The sequence below is a fragment of the Tachypleus tridentatus genome, chromosome 8 (genome assembly GCF_004210375.1).
Source record: "Tachypleus tridentatus isolate NWPU-2018 chromosome 8, ASM421037v1, whole genome shotgun sequence".
NCBI classification, from domain to species: domain Eukaryota; kingdom Metazoa; phylum Arthropoda; class Merostomata; order Xiphosura; family Limulidae; genus Tachypleus; species Tachypleus tridentatus.
Genome location: NC_134832.1, coordinates 148,541,787 through 148,561,960, shown reverse-complemented (window position 1 = coordinate 148,561,960; position 20,174 = coordinate 148,541,787). Strand labels below are relative to the sequence as shown.

At 32.6% G+C, this 20,174-nt stretch overlaps 1 protein-coding gene across 3 annotated transcripts in view; it reads left to right on the top strand.

The window, feature by feature from the left end:
• LOC143223732 (A-type potassium channel modulatory protein KCNIP1-like) overlaps positions 1 to 20,174 on the top strand; it is a 68,339-nt gene that overhangs the window by 25,256 nt on the left and 22,909 nt on the right. For all 3 annotated transcript variants that reach the window (XM_076452085.1, XM_076452084.1, XM_076452082.1), the window contains 3 exons: positions 5,613 to 5,737; positions 7,392 to 7,461; positions 19,769 to 19,842. In XM_076452085.1, the coding sequence (XP_076308200.1) occupies positions 5,613 to 5,737; positions 7,392 to 7,461; positions 19,769 to 19,842 (269 nt within the window). The remainder of the gene's footprint in view (positions 1 to 5,612; positions 5,738 to 7,391; positions 7,462 to 19,768; positions 19,843 to 20,174) is intronic.

Sequence of the window (20,174 nt, the reverse complement as noted above, 5' to 3'; positions counted from 1 at the left end):
CACACCACTAAAATCCGGGTTTTGATACCCGTAGTGAGCAGAGCAGAGATAGGTCTATGTGTAGCTTTGTGCTTAATTCCAAAACAATCAGTCTTGCGGCAAAATTGAAAAGATTGTGTTTGAAAGTTATAAATAGCAGTTATAAATATGACAATAGCTGAAATGGATCGAAACGTGACGTCAGCACTGACAAGGTTGTATATTGGACATACTTTTATTTTTATAAATCTCGTATTTTACGCCACCTGATGCGTGAAGATTTTATTTAAGTTTATGTTAGGAAGCTATATTTTTCTTAATCTTCTTCCTACAAAATTGGATCTCTTTCAAAATTAATGACATGTAAACTCCAGTTTCCTTGAAACCCCCCAGTGACACATTGATGTTATGTTTGAGGCCTTACAACGCTAGAAATCTGCTTTCGATAGCCGTGGTGAGAAAAGCATAGATATCTTTGTATAGCTTTGTGCTTAACTTCAATATAACCAGGTGATTAAGGCACACAACTTGAAATCTGAGGGTCGCAGGTTCTAATCCCGTCATACATTGGCAGTGGGTGATAATGACTAGCTGCTTCCCTCTAGTCTTACACTGCTAAGTTAGGGACGGCTAGCACAGATAGCCCTCGTGCTTTGCGCGAAATTCAAAACAAAACTTAACTTCAAATAAAAGGATCAAGAAAGATAGAGGCCGCTTTGAAAAATTTCTCTTGCTAGTTCTCCGAAAGCAAATACAAATGTCCTTCGCTTCAGAAAATAGAAATTTAGAATATTCTTTATATGAACATTTGATTCACAAAACGCATTATGTATGAAAATATGGAGTAAAACGCTGTTTTCTGAGACAATGGAGACACAGAACGGACTGCTGTTTGAAAGTATAGAAATGCAAAAAACATCGAGACAAAAATGCTCTCTGTTCGAAACTACAAACATATACACAAAATACCATTATACGAAAATAAAGAAATAATAATTCGCTGCTTTCTGAGTTTATCTTGACACATAATGCCGTTTTCAAAAATAAAAAAAAACAAATTGATCTTTGTCTCAGAATATTGATACACAATAGGCCCTTCATTTGAAAGTAAAGAAATCGAAACTATCTACTCTTTGGGGGTATCAAAAAATAAAATGCCATTTGTTTTGAAACCGAATCATGAAATGCTCTTTCTTTGAAAATCGAATCATGAAATGCGCTTTGTTTGAAAATAGAATCATGAAATGTCCTTTGAAAAATTAGAATCATGAAACGTCCTTTGTTTGAAAATAGAATCAAGAAATACCCTTTGAAAATAGAATCATGAAATGTCCTTTGTTTGTAAATAGAATCATGAAATGCCCTTTCTTTGAAAATAGAATCATGAAATGCCCTTTCTTTGAAAATCGAATCGTGAAATGCTCTTTCTTTGAAAATCGAATCATGAAATGTCATTTGAAAAATTAGAATCATGAAACGTCCTTTGTTTGAAAATAGAATCAAGAAATACCCTTTGAAAATAGAATCATGAAATGTCCTTTGTTTGTAAATAGAATGATGAAATGCTCTTTGTTTGAAAATCGAATCGTGAAATGCTCTTTGTTTGAAAATCGAATCATGAAATACCCTTTGTTTGAAAATCGAATCATGAAATACCCTTTGTTTGAAAATAGAATCATGAAATGCCCATTCTTTGAAAATAGAATGATGAAATGTCCTTTGTTTGAAAATAGAATCAAGAAATACCCTTTGAAAATAGAATTATGAAATGTCCTTTCTTTGTATGTAAATAGAATCATGAAATGTCCTTTGTAAATAGAATCATGAAATGCCCTTTGTTTGAAAATCGAATCGTGAAATGCCCTTTGTTTGAAAATCGAATCATGAAATACCTCTTGTTTGAAAATCGAATCATGAAATGCCCTTTGTTTGAAAATCGAATCATGAAATGCCCTTTGTTTGGAAATCGAATTCTAAAATGCCATTTGTTGGAAAATCTAATCATGAAATGCTTTTTCTTTGAAAATCGAATCATGAAATGCCCTTTGTTTGGAAATCGAATCATGAAATGCCCTTTCTTTGAAAATCGAATCATGAAATGTCCTTTGTTTGAAAATAGAATCATGAAATGCTCTTTGAAAACAGAATCATAAAATGTCCTTAGTTTGTAAATAGAATCATGAAATGCCCTTTCTTTGAAAATAGAATCATGAAATGCCCTTTCTTTGAAAATCGAAATATGAAATGCCCTTTCTTTGAAAATAGAATCATGAAACGTCCTTTGTTTGTAAATAGAATCATGAAATGTCCTTTGTTTGTAAATAGAATCATAAAACGTCCTTTGTTTGGAAATAGAATCACGAAATGCCCTTTGTTTGAAAATAGAATCATGAAATGTTTTTGTTTGAAAATAGAATCATGAAATCCCCTTTGTTTGAAAATAGAATCATGAAATGCCCTTTGTTTGAAAATAGAATCATGAAATGTTTTTGTTTGAAAATAGAATCATGAAATACCCTTTGAAAATGGAATCATGAAAAGTCCTTTGTTTGTAAATTGAATCATGAAGTGCCCTTTATTTGAAAATCGAAATATGAAATGCCCTTTCTTTGAAAATAGAATCATGAATTGCCCTTTGTTTGAAAATAGAATGATGAAATGTCCCTTGTTTGAAAATAGAATCAAGAAATACCCTTTGAAAATAGAATTATGAAATGTCTTTTGTTTGTAAATAGAATCATGAAATGCCCTTTGTTGGAAAAACGAATCGTGAAATGCCCTTTGTTTGAAAATCGAATCGTGAAATGCCCTTTGTTTGAAAATCGAATCATGAAATACCTTTTGTTTGAAAATAGAATCATGAAATGCCCTTTGTTTGGAAATCGAATGCTGAAATGCCATTTGTTGGAAAATCTAATCATGAAATGCTTTTTCTTTGAAAATCGAATCATGAAATGCCCTTTGTTTGAAAACCGAATCATGAAATGCCCTTTCTTTGAAAATCGAATCATGAAATGTCCTTTGTTTGAAAATAGAATCATGAAATGCCCTTTGTTTGAAAACCGAATCATGAAATGCCCTTTCTTTGAAAATCGAATCATGAAATGTCCTTTGTTTGAAAATAGAATCATGAAATGCTCTTTGAAAACAGAATCATAAAATGTCCTTAGTTTGTAAATAGAATCATGAAATGCCCTTTCTTTGAAAATAGAATCATGAAACGTCCTTTGTTTGTAAATAGAATCATGAAATGTCCTTTGTTTGTAAATAGAATCATGAAATGCTCTTTGTTTGAAAATCGAATCATGAAATGCCCTTTGTTTGAAAATCGAATCATGAAATGCCCTTTGTTTGAAAATAGAATCATAAAACGTCCTTTGTTTGGAAATAGAATCACGAAATGCATTTTATTTGTAAATAGAATCATGAAATGTCTTGTGTTTGAAAATAGAATCATGAAATTCCCTTTTTCTCAGTGTATAAAAATACGAAAAATACATAGGTACAACATGTCTTTTTTCTCAGTGTATAAAAATACAAAAATATGTAGAGACACAAATTGTCTTTTCTCTAAGTGTATAAAAATACAAAAACGTAGATATATAATGTCTTTCATCTCAGTGTATACAAATACAAAAAGTTGTAAAGACACAAAAAATCTCTTCTGTCTGAAAGTATCGATACAGAAAATATTTTTTGTCATATGTTACAGAGATACAAAATACTCACTTTTCTAACCGCTTACATCTACTGTAACTCATGGGTTCGAATCCAATCTCCGAACATGCTCGCCTTTCAGCCATCTGGACATTATAATGTGATCCACCTTTCGATGTTCAAAAATATCTCTAGTGTTGGCGATGAGTGATGTTGATTACTTTCTTTCCCTCTACAACATTGCTTCAAAATGATGACGGTTAGCGCAGGCAGTCCCACATTGGCAATAAATATTTTGCATCTTAGAGCAGTGAGACAAATAATGCCCTTGAACTGATATTGTAATAAAAAAAATATCTTAATTTTGAGTACTGAGATCACAATGCACTTACTTTTCTTAAATTAGAAACATAAAATGCCCTTTGTTTGCACCAAACATGCTCTCCCTTTCAGCCTTTGGGGCGATATAATGTGACGGTCAATCCCACTATTCCTTGGTAAAAGAGTAGCCCAAGAGTTGGCGGTGGGTGGTGATGACTAGCTGCCTTCCCTCTAGTCTTACAGTGCTAAATTAGGGACGGCTAGCGCAGATAGCCCTTGTGTAGCTTTGCACGAAATTCAAACAAAAACAAATCCTTCGTTTGTGAGTATGAGGATACAAAATCTGAGCCATCAGTTTTATTAAATATTTTTCGTTAATCCATTTGAAAGGTACCTTTAACACGAGTTTTTAATTTCAAAAATAGTAATAAGAAAAGTGAATACAAGGAAATAAAAATATTTAGCAACCAGTACCCCTAAATTAGGCCTGGCATGGCCCAGCGCGTAAGGCGTGCGACTTGTAATCCGAGGGTCGCGGGTTCGCGTCACGCCAAACATGCTCGCCCTCCCAGCCGTGTGGGGCGTTATAATGTGACAGTCAATCCCACTATTCGTTGGTAAAAGAGTAGCCCAAGAGTTGGCGGTGGGTGGCGATGACTAGCTGCCTTCCCTCTAGTCTTACACTGCTAAATTATTGTCGGCTGGCTGCAGTGGGCTAACAACCTACTCACTTAAATACTTGTTGGAGAATCCGCAAGCGATTGCGGCCCTATGTTCCTTGATGGAATCTAATGGTGATAACCAACTAACTACCCCCTAAATTAGATTTTTATATTCCTTGTTTTACCAAATAGAAGGTTGGGAGAAATGCATAAATACAATGTATGAAGACAAATGAATACTTAATAAAATAAGTTCCTACCAACAAAATATGCCTGGTGTAAATACAATAGATCAGAATTTATTAGAATAGATTTGCCGTTAATAAAATAGCTCAACGTTTAATAGAACAGACCTGCTGTTAATATACTACCAACTGTTGATGAAATATACCCGCTATTTATAAAAGAGGTCTTCTAGTAATAAAACAGGCTTGCTGTTGATATAGTAGGTCCACTGTTGATGAAAAATAAACCAGCTGTTAATCAAACAGACCTGCTGTTCAGGGTTTAAAGAATCATTTATATATCTTGTTCCTTATTATTACAAGGACTTGCGTGTGTATTAGCCTGGAGTTTATAACACATTGTCACCAGCTAAGGACTTCAATTTCCTAACGCATCACTCACGAGTCACTCACTACTTAGTTGCGTATTTGCTAGATAGCAAAGTATATTTAAAGCCCAATGGAGCCTGGGTTTGCTTAGACAAAGAGGTATTGGTAATTATATGCTTAATCAAATCGACTATCATAGAAACAGAAACCTGAAATTCATGTAATTATAATCTAACATATTTTTACTTTCGATCCCAGCTGTTTTTATTGTAAATTGGATTTAAAATCATCTTTATTAATTAAAAATAACATCGTTCTTACTCAGCAAAACAAATCACAAGTATAACAGTTTTAGGATAGAGATGTAGGAACGTTAAGCTGTCAGACCGATATAAGTTTAACTGTAGTAAGAAAGATTCGTTTTTTTTTTCTCTTTCAGAAAGCGACACTGAAGACGAACATTTAAATGTCACTCGGTATAAACCAGAGAGACTAGAAACACTCTGCAAAGCGACGAATTTTAGTAAACAAGAGATACGACTGATGTACCAAGGTTTCAAACAGGCAAGAATGCTCATATCCTTTGTTTTAGAATATTTATAATTTTAGTAATAAAAGATCTATACGCTTGACATACCAAGGTTTTAAAACGACAAAGATGTTTGTTCCGTTATTTTAAAATATTTATAATATTGAGGTACTATTTGATGAAAAAAGGACATTCCTTGAAACACTTTTACCTCAAACTGTTATTAAATAATTATTGTTATTGTTCGACAATGTATCTCTGTGTGTTTGTTTAGAACCCGAATAGAATAAAAAACGTAATAAAATAATTCTGTTCACTTGAGAAACATTCAACATCTTCTATAACAAACAGAAAAACAATTCGAACATATGATGATTCTCATATTGAAACTGTGTTTTGGCCGAAAAGTAAAGTACTTCTATTCTGTAAAACTGTCTTCAATTATTTTTATAATGATTTATAGACAATATAACATGTGTTGATTCATAAGCAAAGAGAGTAGAGAATTCAGAATGTTATCTTAACATTAAACAAACTGTAAATACTATATTTAGTAAACAGTTCATAGCCTCACACTAACATTAAACAGAATGAAGGTTGAATACTATATTTAGTAAACAGTTCAAAGCCTCACACTAACATTAAAAAGAATGAAGGTTGAATATATATTTAGTAAAAAGTTCATAGCCTCACACTAACATTAAACAGAATGAAGGTTGAATATATATTTAGTAAAAAGTTCATAGCCTCACACTAACATTAAACCAACTGAAGATTAAATACTATATTTAGTAAAGTAAACAGTTCATAGCCTCACACTAACATTAAACAGAATGAAGGTTGAATACTATATTTAGTAAACAGTTCATAGCCTCACACTAACATTAAACAGAATGAAGGTTGAATATATATTTAGTAAAAAGTTCATAGCCTCACACTAACATTAAACAGAATGAAGGTTGAATACTATATTTAGTAAAAAGTTCACAGCCTCACACTAACATTAAACAGAATGAAGGTTGAATACTATATTTAGTAAAAAGTTCATAGCCTCACACTAACATTAAACAGAATGAAGGTTGAATACTATATTTAGTAAACAGTTCATAGCCTCACACTAACATTAAACAGAATGAAGGTTGAATACTATATTTAGTAAACAGTTCATAGCCTCACACTAACATTAAACAAAATGAAGGTTGAATACTATATTTAGTAAACAGTTCATAGCCTCACACTAACATTAAACTCACTGAAGATTACATTTCTCTTACCATTATATGACTTCAGAGTTACAGTTATAAGATTCAAAAAATCACTGGACACGTGAAGTGATTATTCTATTTTGTATGTGTGGATGTGTGGTTCATAGAATATTCTTCACAATAAATCATAAGTGGTCGTATAATATAGAATAACATCATGCTTTTATACATATGAAAATGTTTAGCGTTTTAAGAGAGAGGAGAGCAATGGGTTTTATAACATTGACTTTCATTTATTCTGAAACATTTCAAAATTTTCTGTTTACTAATAAGATTGATAGCGCACAAAATATTTTGAACGTTTTTTATTATAAATGAAGAAATTATTGTTATAGTGAAAATATTGGAATTCAAATTATATTCATCGAAATAAGAGAAGACAATAAACAATAAGTTTACAGCTCTCTTGTTTTCAAAAACGTAGGAATGTCCTTCCGGCGTGGTCAGTGAAGACGCATTTAAAGAAATATTTTCTCAGTTCTTTCCTCAAGGAGGTGAGTGATTTGGTCAGCAATTACCATGTTTCTGTAAACTGTAATGGTCATGAAAATAGTAAATGTATTTTACATAAGTTATGAAATGAATATGGTGCACTCAAGAAGTTAAGAAATTCGTAGATATGCTGAAGGTTCTTAGAGCAGTATTGGAAGTTGTTCGTATGGCCGTTCAACTAAGTTACAAAAACGTGTTACATATTGTGACACCATTGAACGCTTCAAAATGGCAGCGAGTCACATGGAACAAAATACGTTAAATATCCCTGCCTCCCATCTTCCCAGATTCCCCATTCTGACACCACAAAGAAGTATGCTGTTCGGCTATTGAAAGACTTAGAATACTATGTCATATTTTGGTAATCGACTTTAAAATAATTATCTGTATTATGTTAGTCGTAAAAATATATTTATTTTAACAACTGGCCACATATTCTCATCAAACGATAACACGTTAGGTGATAATCATATCTAGTACCACACTCATTCGGATTACTTCTGATAGTACCACACTCATTCGGATTACTTCTGATAGTACCACACTCATTGGGATTACTTCTAATAGTACCACACTCATTGAGATTACTTCTAATAATACCACTCTTACTCAGATTACTTCTAATAATACTACTCTTACTCAGATTACTTCTAATAATACAACTCTGGTTCAGATTACTTCTAATAATACCACTCTGATTCAGATTACTTCTAATAATACCACTCTGATTCAGATTACTTTTTGTACCACTCTCATTCAGACTGCTCATAATAATACCACTCTTATTCAGATAACTTCTAATAGTACCACACTGATTCCGATTATTTTTAATGATACCACTCTGATTCAGATTATTTTTAATGATACCACTCTGATTCAAGTTATTTTTAATAATACCACTCTGATTCAGGTTATTTTTAATAATACCACTTTGATTCAGGCTATTTTTAATGATACCACTCTGATTCAGATTATTTTTAATAATACCACTCTGATTCAGGTTATTTTTAATAATACCACTCTGATTCAGGTTATTTTTAATAATGCTACTCTGATTCAGGTTATTTTTAATGATACCACTCTGATTCAGGTTATTTTTAATAATACCACTCTGATTCAGGTTATTTTTAATAATACCACACTGATTCAGGTTATTTTAATGATACCACTGTGATTCAGGTTATTTTTAGTAATACCACTCTGATTCAGATTACTTCTAAAAGTATCACTCTCATTCAGATTGCTTATAATAATAGCACTCCTATTCAGATTATTTCTAATGATACCACTCTGATTCAGGTTATTTGTAATGATACCACTCTGATTCAGGTTATTTTTAATGATACTACTCTGATTAAGGTTATTTTTAATGATACCACTCTGATTCAGGTTATTTTTAATAATACCACTCTGATTCAGATTATTTATAATAATACCACTGTAATTCAGGTTATTTTTAATAATCCCACTCTGATTCATGTTATTTTTAATGATACCACTCTGATTCAGATTATTTTTAATGATACCACTCTGATTCAGGTTATTTTTTATATAATACCACTCTGATTCAGGTTATTTTTTATATAATACCACTCTGATTCAGGTTATTGTAATGATACAACTTTGATTCAGATTATTTATAATAATACCACTCTGATTCAGGTTATTTTTAATAATACCACTCTGATTCAGGTTATTTTTAATAATACCACTCTGATTTAGGTTATTTTTAATGATACCACTCTGATTCAGGCTATTTTTAATAATACCACTCTGATTCAGATTATTTTTAATAATACCACTCTGATTCAGATTATTTTAAATGATACCACTCTGATTCAGGTTATTTTTAATAATACCACTCTGATTCAGATTATTTTTAATAATACCACTCTGATTCAGATTATTTTAAATGATACCACTCTGATTCAGGTTATTTTTAATAATACCACTCTGATTCAGATTATTTTTAATAATACCACTCTGATTCAGATTATTTTAAATGATACCACTCTGATTCAGATTATTTTTAATAATACCACTCTGATTCAGATTATTTTAAATGATACCACTCTAATTCAGATTATTTTAAATGATACCACTCTGATTCAGATTATTTTTAATAATACCACTCTGATTCAGGTTATTTTAAATGATACCACTCTGATTCAGGTTATTTTTAATAATACCACTCTGATTCAGGTTATTTTAAATGATACCACTCTGATTCAGATTATTTTTAATAATACCACTCTGATTCAGGTTATTTTAAATGATACCACTCTTATTAAGGTTATTTTTAATAATACTTCTCTGATTCAGATTATTTCTAATGATACCACTCTCACTGAGAACCGCAGTCTTTTGGCACTTGAGTTTCAATGTTTTTTTCGTAACTTTTCCAACAACTAATACATTTTGTAGACTTTAATCCCATATTTTGAGGTCTAAATAGAGACATTTTGAACTAACATTCGCTCTAATGCAGTAAATGAATACTGATCTAAAAGACGCCCTAATATATTAAACCAGTATTAATCCAACATACACAATAATGTAACAAGTCTATGTTAATCCAAGATACGTTCTTACGTAACAATGGCCGGGTATGCCCAGGTGCTCGTGGGTTCGAATCCCCATAACATCAAACATTCTCGCCCTTTCAGCCATGGGGCCGTTATAATGTGACCGTCAATCCTACTGCTAAATTAGGGGCAGCTACAGGAGATAGCCCTCAAGTAGCTTTGCGCGAAACTGGAAACAAAGCTAACGTAATAAATTACAGTTAATCTAACATACCCTCTAATGGTTTAAACCAGTGTTAATCTAATTCACGCTCTAATGTAATAAACTAGTATGCATCTAACATACGCTCAAATGTAATAAATCAGTGTTAATCTCTTGGTTTAAAAATCAAAATTTTGACTATTGTTTTCCATTGAAATGTATGCCTTTCCTAGAGACGGGTATTCTAGGCACGTCGAGTACTAGATGTATGAAATAATTTTTTATTTCTCTATGTCAGTGTATGTATCTATCTATCTTAGTTTTCCTGTTATTCTACTTATTTTTTCTTCTCTCAATCCTATCTATATCATGATAGCCTTAGCGCTTTGATAACGATTTACAAAATTCAACTAGCATTTCTAGCGTACAAGATCTCGCTTTGTTTTTCGTCACGACTGTTTTTGTCTCTAACTTCTTGTCTATCGCCTACGATGTCATTTCCCTGGTGTCGGACCGCTATTATTACTGATAGATATTCTTTCCTAGTGTAAGTCACGCACCTTATTTTCCGTGCTGCAATATTTACCACCAGCGTGATGCTAGCACATAGCACGGAAGGTTTCGTAAGAACTATATAGATATGACACACGATAAATATAGAAGTAGAGATACGTAGGTATGGTGCTTTTCAATACGGTAAGGCTTTGAAATGGGTAGTTTACACACTCTTATATACTTTGTCCTGTTCACATTTTATTGGTGGGGTACTATATGGTACCAAACTTGAGGAAAAAAAGACAATATTCAGTTTTATGAATACTTTTTATTACTGTATGGAGTTCTGACAATTTTTAGTATTATTTATGATACTATATGATGTTGTTTGTGAGTATTTCTGGGTGATAGTTGTTCACAATTTATCAATTATTCAGCACAATTTAAAGTGAGAAAGCAAACCGACGAATTGTAAATAGAAACTTTACTGTTGCTGCGAGCTGTCATTGTAACCAAACAGTTGTGATGAGGTGTTGTCAACAGCAATTATTTTTCCATGCCACTTGAATGTTGTTACAAAATGTGACATTATGTAAGTCTTGAAGTTATTTATAACCCGTTCTTGTAGCTTCTCTCATTGGTCATGATAATTCCAACATTACTGTTCAAGACCATGGCAAGCCCACAGGGTTCCATACAGCAAGAAAGTGTTACCATAGTTAATTAGTTACCTAGGAACGATAGCTGTAGTTTGCAGCCCATTGGTTGTTTGTTTGGTTTAAATTTCGCGCAAAGCTACACGAGGGTTACCTGAGCTAGCCGTCCCTAATTTTTCAGTGTAAGACTAGAGGGAAGGTAGCTAGTCATCACCACCCACCGCCAACTCTTGGGCTATTCTTTTACCAACGAATAGTGGAATTGACCGTCACCTTGTAACGCCCCCACGGCTAAAAGGGCGAACATGTTTGGTTGTTTGTCCTAAAGCATTACAGACGATAAGTAGAATTATTTTTTCTTCATACGTAAGCTTTGCATACTGATTACTGATAAAATATTATGAGTAATTTAGATCGTTAGAACGACTAAACGCAGAAAATCTGAATATTAGTCATTTGAACAGAACTGGATTCATCAGAACGACAAACAACCCATCACGTTTGTACCTGTAAAATATTTGTTCAAAGATATGTAAACTAGAAAAGAAAAGAATTTATAACGATTTACTTCGTATTTAGAAGTGACTTTACAATATTATCTACTGTATTCAACTAACACCATATGACATCTACACCATCGGTTACCCTCTGTTAGGTAACTGGCCAACAAGAAATGAGTTGTTTTTTTATTCATTTTATTGCTTTGAGGATAATATGCTTGCCTCTAATATTTATACCAAGTACTTCTCTCGAAATTACTAGCAATTGGCTTCATAGACACGGGAAGGTATTGTACAACACGCTCTCTTAGCTTTTCAAGAAGGACCGGCATGGCCAAGCGCGTAAGGCGCGCGACTCGTAATCCGAGGGTCGCGCCAAACATGCTCGCCCTCCCAGCCGTTGGGGCGTTATAATGTGACGGTCAATCCCACTTTTCGTTGGTAAAAGAGTAGCCCAAGAGTTGGCGGTGGGTGGTGATGACTAGCTGCCTTCCCTCTAGTCTTACACTGCTAAATTAGGGACGGCTGTCACAGATAGCCCTCGAGTAGCTTTGTGCGAAATTTCAAAACAAAACTTTTGAAGAATCTGGTTTCATACTTTTGGTTTGATCTATTGCTTCAGGGAGACTTGTCTAGTTCGCAGAGAAATGTCTTCAATGGCTGTTATAAGTGCCCCTTGATACTTTCATATTGAAGAACGGTTTATGTTCGAGACTAAAAATCTTAGATGTAAGAACGTTATGTTGAAGAGTCCTTGTTTGGTCCTACAGAGGTTTCCTGAGAGAGACTCACCTCTGGCTTGTGGAAGAATTCTCCTTTTGTTTTGGTTTTCTGGAGTTGGGAAGCTACTTTAAGTTATATCTAATATAGCACTTGGTTATAGCTCTGGATAAACCAGTACCACAATTGAATTACGGTAATTCTCTAAATATAGTTTATATGTTAGCCATCCACTCTCAGAAGACATGTATTTTAGCCAAGTTTGTCAGAAATACTCTACTGTGATAAGCCCTCCAATAACTTCGAACCAAAGCTCACGAACCAGTTGTACCAGTTATTACACTTGTTACCCAGTTGTAATAGTTATTATACTTGTTATCCAGTTATTATACTTATTACCCATATGTACCAGTTATTACACCTGTTACCCATTTAAAACAGTTATTACACTTGTTACCCATTTGTTATAGTTATTATACTTATTACCCATATGTACCAGTTATTACACCTGTTACCCATTTAAAACAGTTATTACACTTGTTACCCATTTGTTATAGTTATTATACTTGTTATTCAGTTATTATACTTATTACCCATATGTACCAGTTATTACACCTGTTATCCAGTTGTAACAGTTATTACACTTGTTATCCAGTTGTACTAGTTATTAGACTTGTTCTCACTTACACCAGTTTCGAGGAATTCCAATCCTTAACAACAACCCTAACTTTATATTAACTTGTGACATCACAGACAAGGAGATTACGATGTCATTACATTTCACATAAAATCACAAACAATAATACTGGATGATATCAAGCAATGACATGTGTTACGTACAAATCCTTGTGGTAACACCTGCAACTTTTTTTGTTTTAGAATTGCTTTATGGTGTACTTAGTTAACTATGATAAGTTATTTATTCATCTAAATATTTCCATTCCTCAAAATACTTATTTCCAATATATTTGGATAACTTTAACAGATACAGTTACAGTAATTTTACTTGTGACGGATTTACTATTATATATTTATTTTAATATCGATGTTTACTTCAGTTAAATATTTACTTAAAAATGTATGTAACTTATATTGTTAAATGTATATTGCGAAATTCCTGCCTATTCACTACATTTGTAGAAGATTCTCGAGTGTAAGAATCAACAATGCATGTCTTACGATAGCATTAGTGTATCAACAGTATTGTTGTGCCAACTAATATTTCTAGAAATTTGCCTAACGCTTGTAAAACGTAACCAACGCGAGGTGCCTAGAGACAGTAGAGGGTGTTGACTTACCATAAATCTCGGAATCTAGATTAACGCTTATTAATCGGGAACATCAGATATGCGATTAGGAACATTTATAGATTTGGAATGTTAAAAACCGTTTAACTTCAGAAAATTAAATTCGGATGCTAGTATCTTTACGAATATTTTATATAATTGCATCTGCGAAAACTCGATTGTGATCAGCGAAGAACTAGCTGGCTCTCGTTAAATGAATTATATCTGTGTATCAACTCAGAATTAAGTAACTCATCGTGAACCGTCGATCAAATATTCAGTTATGAACCACATAGCAGACTCAGTATTGTTTTTAAGTTTGTAAAAGCTTCGTACATAAATCATTATTTGTAATTGCCTGTATTATAAACTGTATTGTTGTGTGTGTATTAAAATATATTTATTTTAAGAAAGAAAATTGTGTGTATCAATATTGTTGGTAAATATTGTAAATTTGATACATATTAACATTTAATTAACTTCTAAATTAAAATTAAGGTTTAACTCAGTTTCAGACTATTTCAAATTGTAGCATGTAGCATAATAACTCGTCTGGGATGAATCGTAGTTTTTGTTGTCTCAAGTATGAATATAGCTTACTTGTAACTTAACAGGCCCCCTCATGAACCAGTGGGGGACATTTTAGTTGTAAAAAAAACAGTTATACAATTCTGTTTTCCTTAAATTGAGCTGAAAGTTTTGAACATTTTTATTATGCTAAAAAGAAAGCATTTCCCGTACTTTTTTTAGCGTTGGGGCTGCGTAAAGTGATTGTAAGTGGTAAGATGGCTGTCGTGTGGTACAAGCTTAATGGCTAAGCAGGAGAAGAATGAAATGTTCAGAAACGGTTTAGAACCACCTTGGTAGATACTGTGCAGCAAGCTGAGTACAATATTATGACTGAAGCTGGTTTGAAAGTATTCGTGTCTGCTCATCCTACTGCTGACTACAGTGATCATTCAATCTTCCCTATCGAATCACAAGTGAAATCGCTCGTATTTCAGTTGAAAGCTAAACATGAAGAGATGATAAAGAAGGATAAAAGATTGCCAACTGCTTAATTATTGATGCTGAGAATGTGACTTTACTGATACATGCTGAGTTTACTCCCAACGGGTAGACCTTAGTGCTAACTAGTATGGAAACATGAGGTTGCTATAACTCACATAAAATGTTATCGATTCACAAACGAAAACTTGTCTCGAAAAGACACGTCTAACTGGAATTTTCTGGAATTGAACTTCGTGTTAATATTCAACAAATTTAGTGCAAAGACGCCCCTTGACTCGTGCGAGACGCGTGAAAGAGGGAAGCAAAATAACTTCATTTTTAACAGAAATGTCCACCTGGTGTGAAGTTCAATAAATACTTTTCCATTATCCATACTTACACTCATACCGTTAGGAAATAATTTTCACTTACCTTATTTGTTAACATAATATGTTATGATTTATTTGTACAAACAAATAGAGTCGTTTTTGTAATATTACGAATAATATATATATATATACTTATTAAAGAAAGCCTTTCCTTCTAATTAATATCCTTGTTAGAAATGCCGTGAACAAATTAATCAGCATCTGTTTTATCTTCAAACAAATTACATCTTGGGGCCACCTTTTCACTTCACTTCTTGCTTACTTGTATAAAGGCCCTTTTGTGATAACTAATCATCTTTCAAATTAAGCTGGTTACCAGACATTTAGAAAAAAAAACTTTTGATATTGGGAATATTAATTAAATTTTAAATTTAAACGTGTAGTTAGTTAGGTTGTAAACTATTTATTTAGATCTTTATACTTTAAATTCTTACTATGCGCAATAATTCCGACGGAAAGACAAATTAGATTTGCTAGTTTTTTACGGCATCCATTCATGTGAGTTATTTTAACATTCACGATAAGTTTCTTTGTTTGTTGTTCAGAACAAAGCTGCATAATTAATCAATCTGTGCTGTTCCCGCCACGGGTATCGAAACCTGGTTTAAGACGCTAGATGTTTTAAGACTAATTGCTGAGCTACTAGGGAGGTACACTTGAAAAAAAAAAAAATAGAACGAGTGAAACATGACATGGGGTTTCAGACACTGGTCTGAAACCAGATAAATAAGATAAGTGGGTTTAGAATCTCAAACTTAAAACATTTATACGAAATGTAGTTTGTTCAAAAATAGCTTGTTCATTTGTAGAAACGATCAATACTATAAATAATTTATATTGAAAACTGTTTACTGTTGTTAACAAAGTGTATTGCTAAATATATTTCATGTTACAATTTTTAAAACGAATTGTAACACAGAAGAAGCTTTAGTGTGAGTTATATGACTGGTTTTCGAAAAGTGTCCTCACACAAGTGAAACATTACAGTGCTTCTATATGTTAACATAAGATATAAATGAATCAGCTTTTTGTTTCAAAACACAGACCGATATTTTAGTGACTCTTGTGTTTGTTTCTTTTTAGCCTCTCGCGGTCTCAAAGATAAGTGGGAAGGCTTTTCAAGCTATTAAAATCGGGGTTCGATACTCTCGATGGGCAGAAAGCACATATTTTTTATAGTTTTGTGCTTAAACAAATAAAATAAATTTGTAATTTCCTGTTAAATTTTTCACTCGTGTTGTTGAAAAAATATGCGATTACATACAAGTCAGAAACAGAAAACAAAAATTAGTACCTTGTGAATTCTGGTGGCATTCGTCATCCATGTTATAAAACACTGGGAGAAGTCACACTTTAAACTTTCTAAAAACACTGGGAGAAGCCACAGTTTAAATATTGTAAAAATCTATAATATTTTTTATACTCAGAACCACTTAATAATAAGTCTTTCGACTAGAACTGGTCTTGGTTAGTTACGTGGAAGTGTAAAGTGTTTTGGTGATCAAACGAACAAATGTGAAAGAATCGAACTTGAATTTTCTCACTAAGCAAATTGTCAGACATCAACATAAAACACGTATGTAACCAGGATATGAAACACTTTATACCACAATTTCCAAAAGGAAGACAATGAATGAATGATAATATTATCACAAACAATAAGTTATGCTGTGTGATGAGCCGTGATGATTCATGTTTGGCCAAAATCCAGATGAAGTACCTTCAAGACGAAACCGTGATAGAAGAATAAAGAAAAAAAATCACAGCAGAAAGAACAGTTTGGTTATTGTAAGTTAGTTGTTCTATATAGCAACGACATACAAATAATGTTTGGTTATTTTAAGTTATATACAGCAACGACATACAAATAATGTTTGGTTATTGTAAGTTAGTTGTACTATATAGCAACGACATACAAATAATGTTTGGTTATTTTAAGTTATATACAGCAACGACATACAAATAATGTTTGGTTATTGTAAGTTAGTTGTTCTATACAGCAACGACATACAAATAATGTTTGGTTGTTTTAAGTTATATACAGCAACGACATACAAATAATGTTTGGTTATTGTAAGTTAGTTGTTCTATACAGCAACGACATACAAATAATGTTTGGTTGTTTTAAGTTATATACAGCAACGACATACAAATAATGTTTGGTTATTGTAAGTTAGTTGTTCTATACAGCAACGACATACAAATAATGTTTGGTTGTTTTAAGTTATATACAGCAACGACATACAAATAATGTTTGGTTATTGTAAGTTAGTTGTTCTATACAGCAACGACATACAAATAATGTTTGGTTTTTGTAAGTTAGTTGTTCTATACAGCAACCACATACAAATAATGTTTGGTTACAGTAAGTTAGTTGTTCTACCCAGAAACCACACACAAATAATGTTTGGTTATTGTAAGTTAGTTATTCTACACAAGAAACCACATACAAATAATGGTTGGTTACTGTAAGTTAGTTATTCTACCCAGAAACCACACACAAATAATGTTTGGTTATTGCAAGTTAGTTGTTCTACCCAGAAACCACATACAAATAATGTTTGGTTATTGTAAGTTAGTTGTTCTACCCAGAAACCACACACAAATAATGTTTGGTTATTGCAAGTTAGTTGTTCTACCCAGAAACCACATACAAATAATGTTTGGTTATTGTAAGTTAGTTGTTCTACACAAGAAACCACATACAAATAATGTTTGGTTATTGTGAGTTAGTTGTTCTACACAAGAAACCACATACACATAATGTTTGGTTATTGTAAGTTAGTGGTTCTGCACAGAAACCATATACAAATAATGTTTGGTTATTGTAAGTTAGTTGTTCTGCACAGAACCTACATACAAATGATGTTTGGTTATTGTAAGTTAGTTGTTCTGCACAGAAACCACATACAAATAATGTTTGGTTATTGTAAGTTAGTTGTTCTTGTATAAGATTTGGCTTCTATGTATCATAGAATATGACACTTTGGTTGTTTATGTAGAATATGAAATTTTTACTTCATATGTACTATATGAGGTTTACGTTTTCGCTTCTGTATGGTATATGACGTTTATATTTATATTTTGTCGTCGGTAAGGCGAGTTTCTAGAAATGTCAGCGTGCACAACAATATAGATGATACATTATTGTTTACGTACATACATATAATATTGTTGATTTATACACTCAAGAATTTTTTACAATGTTATTGAGTAGGTGGGGGAGATTCGTAACAGACATTTAACGTTATAAGTTAGGTACATTTCTAAATTGAAATTTGACTTCAACAAACGTCAATATTAAAACAGATTTATAACAGTGAATCCGTCACACCTGCAAGTTCATGATTAGTAAAAGATTACACTACACAACAATTTTTTTTTTAAGCTTTGCTTCCTGAAAAGTTTTTGCTGATTGTGACAGGTACCTGGTGGGTATGCACAAATATAGTTTTGGTTTTGCTTCATCATGTAGGAACTCTGAGAAATAGACAGTTAACTGTTTACCGGCAATAACGTATTTAGTTGCGTTTATGTTTCTAATACGCTATTAAGTTCAACATAATTAAAAGTGTTTTGCTCCTGATTTCCGTTTGTATTCAATGTCGGGTGCAGTGTCCAACAGTAGTCATCAAGTATTGACGTATCGACTTGGTCGTTTCACAGCCTCACGATACGATACTCCTGTCGTATGGCCACACCTTTAGTTAGTACTGTATCACAATTAGTATTTTTGCTGTAAAATATTACAAATACCTTTGTTCCATTTATGTTAACGCTGGAATCTTTTTTTTTTAATATATAATAAGTAGCAGCAAGCGTCTGTATGTGTGTGTTTATAGCAAAGCCATGTCGAGCTATCTGTTGAGCCCACCGAGGGGAATCGACCCCCTCATTTTAGCGTTGTAAATCCGTAGACTTACTGCTGTACTAGCGGGATGCTAGCAGTAAGCACGCTTAGGAATCAGTTGTATATTTAAGTAGTTGCTGACAGTTTTTAGGACATAAATACAGCATGGCAGAGGTTTGAATCAACTTAACCTCTGTCCTCTTCCCATGTGCAATTCACATAAATAAGTAAATATTTGAGGTTCTAATGTTGTGGAGAAATGTTGTTTTGTTTTTTTTGGGGGGATTTCCCCAATTAAATTTTAAACAAAAATTACATTAATAATTTTTTGCGTTTAGTTAAGCCCCCAATGGCTCAGCGGTATGTCTGCGAACTTACAACTCTAAAAACCGGATTTCGATGCCCGTGGTGGGCAGAGCACAGATAGCCCATTGTGTAGTTTCGTGCATAATTCAACACAACAACAACAGTGTTTGGTCAAACTCATATAAAAACCAACTATAGTTACAGCACGGTAATAATTAACGTAATTATTATTAACAATAAAAACATCTTAATCCACACGAGTTTAAAGTAATCAATAAAAATTAATGTATAGCTATCGTGCAAACAATTTATGTGTAATAAAAATATAATTCGTAGTTGAGAAAACAGCTTGTTCGTTCAATACTACAACGTGTTTTTATGTATTTCCAGATGCAACTCAGTACGCCCACTACGTCTTCAGCACATTCAAACATTTCAGTAGAAGCAGTAGCTTAAATTTTGAGGTACGTTCAGTTTTACTCTCTAGTTTTGTAGTGAATGTTGTAACTAGTGATAAAAACAAGACAAAATATTAACGGCTGAAATATCTTAGTTTCAATTTAATTATAAATTAAGACAGTTTTTTTCCGGGAATATCAATATTATATTTAGAAAATATTATATTCTAGTTTTGTATCTGTGTTAGATGTGAAGCATACAAACTTGTCAAATCAAATAAAAAATTAAAACATATTAATGGATTTCGTAAAATCAGCTAACAGATGGCGACACCAATACAGTGCGAATCAGGCACGTTCTCTGCTCTAGTTACTTGTAACTTTGTTTTAGCACAAAA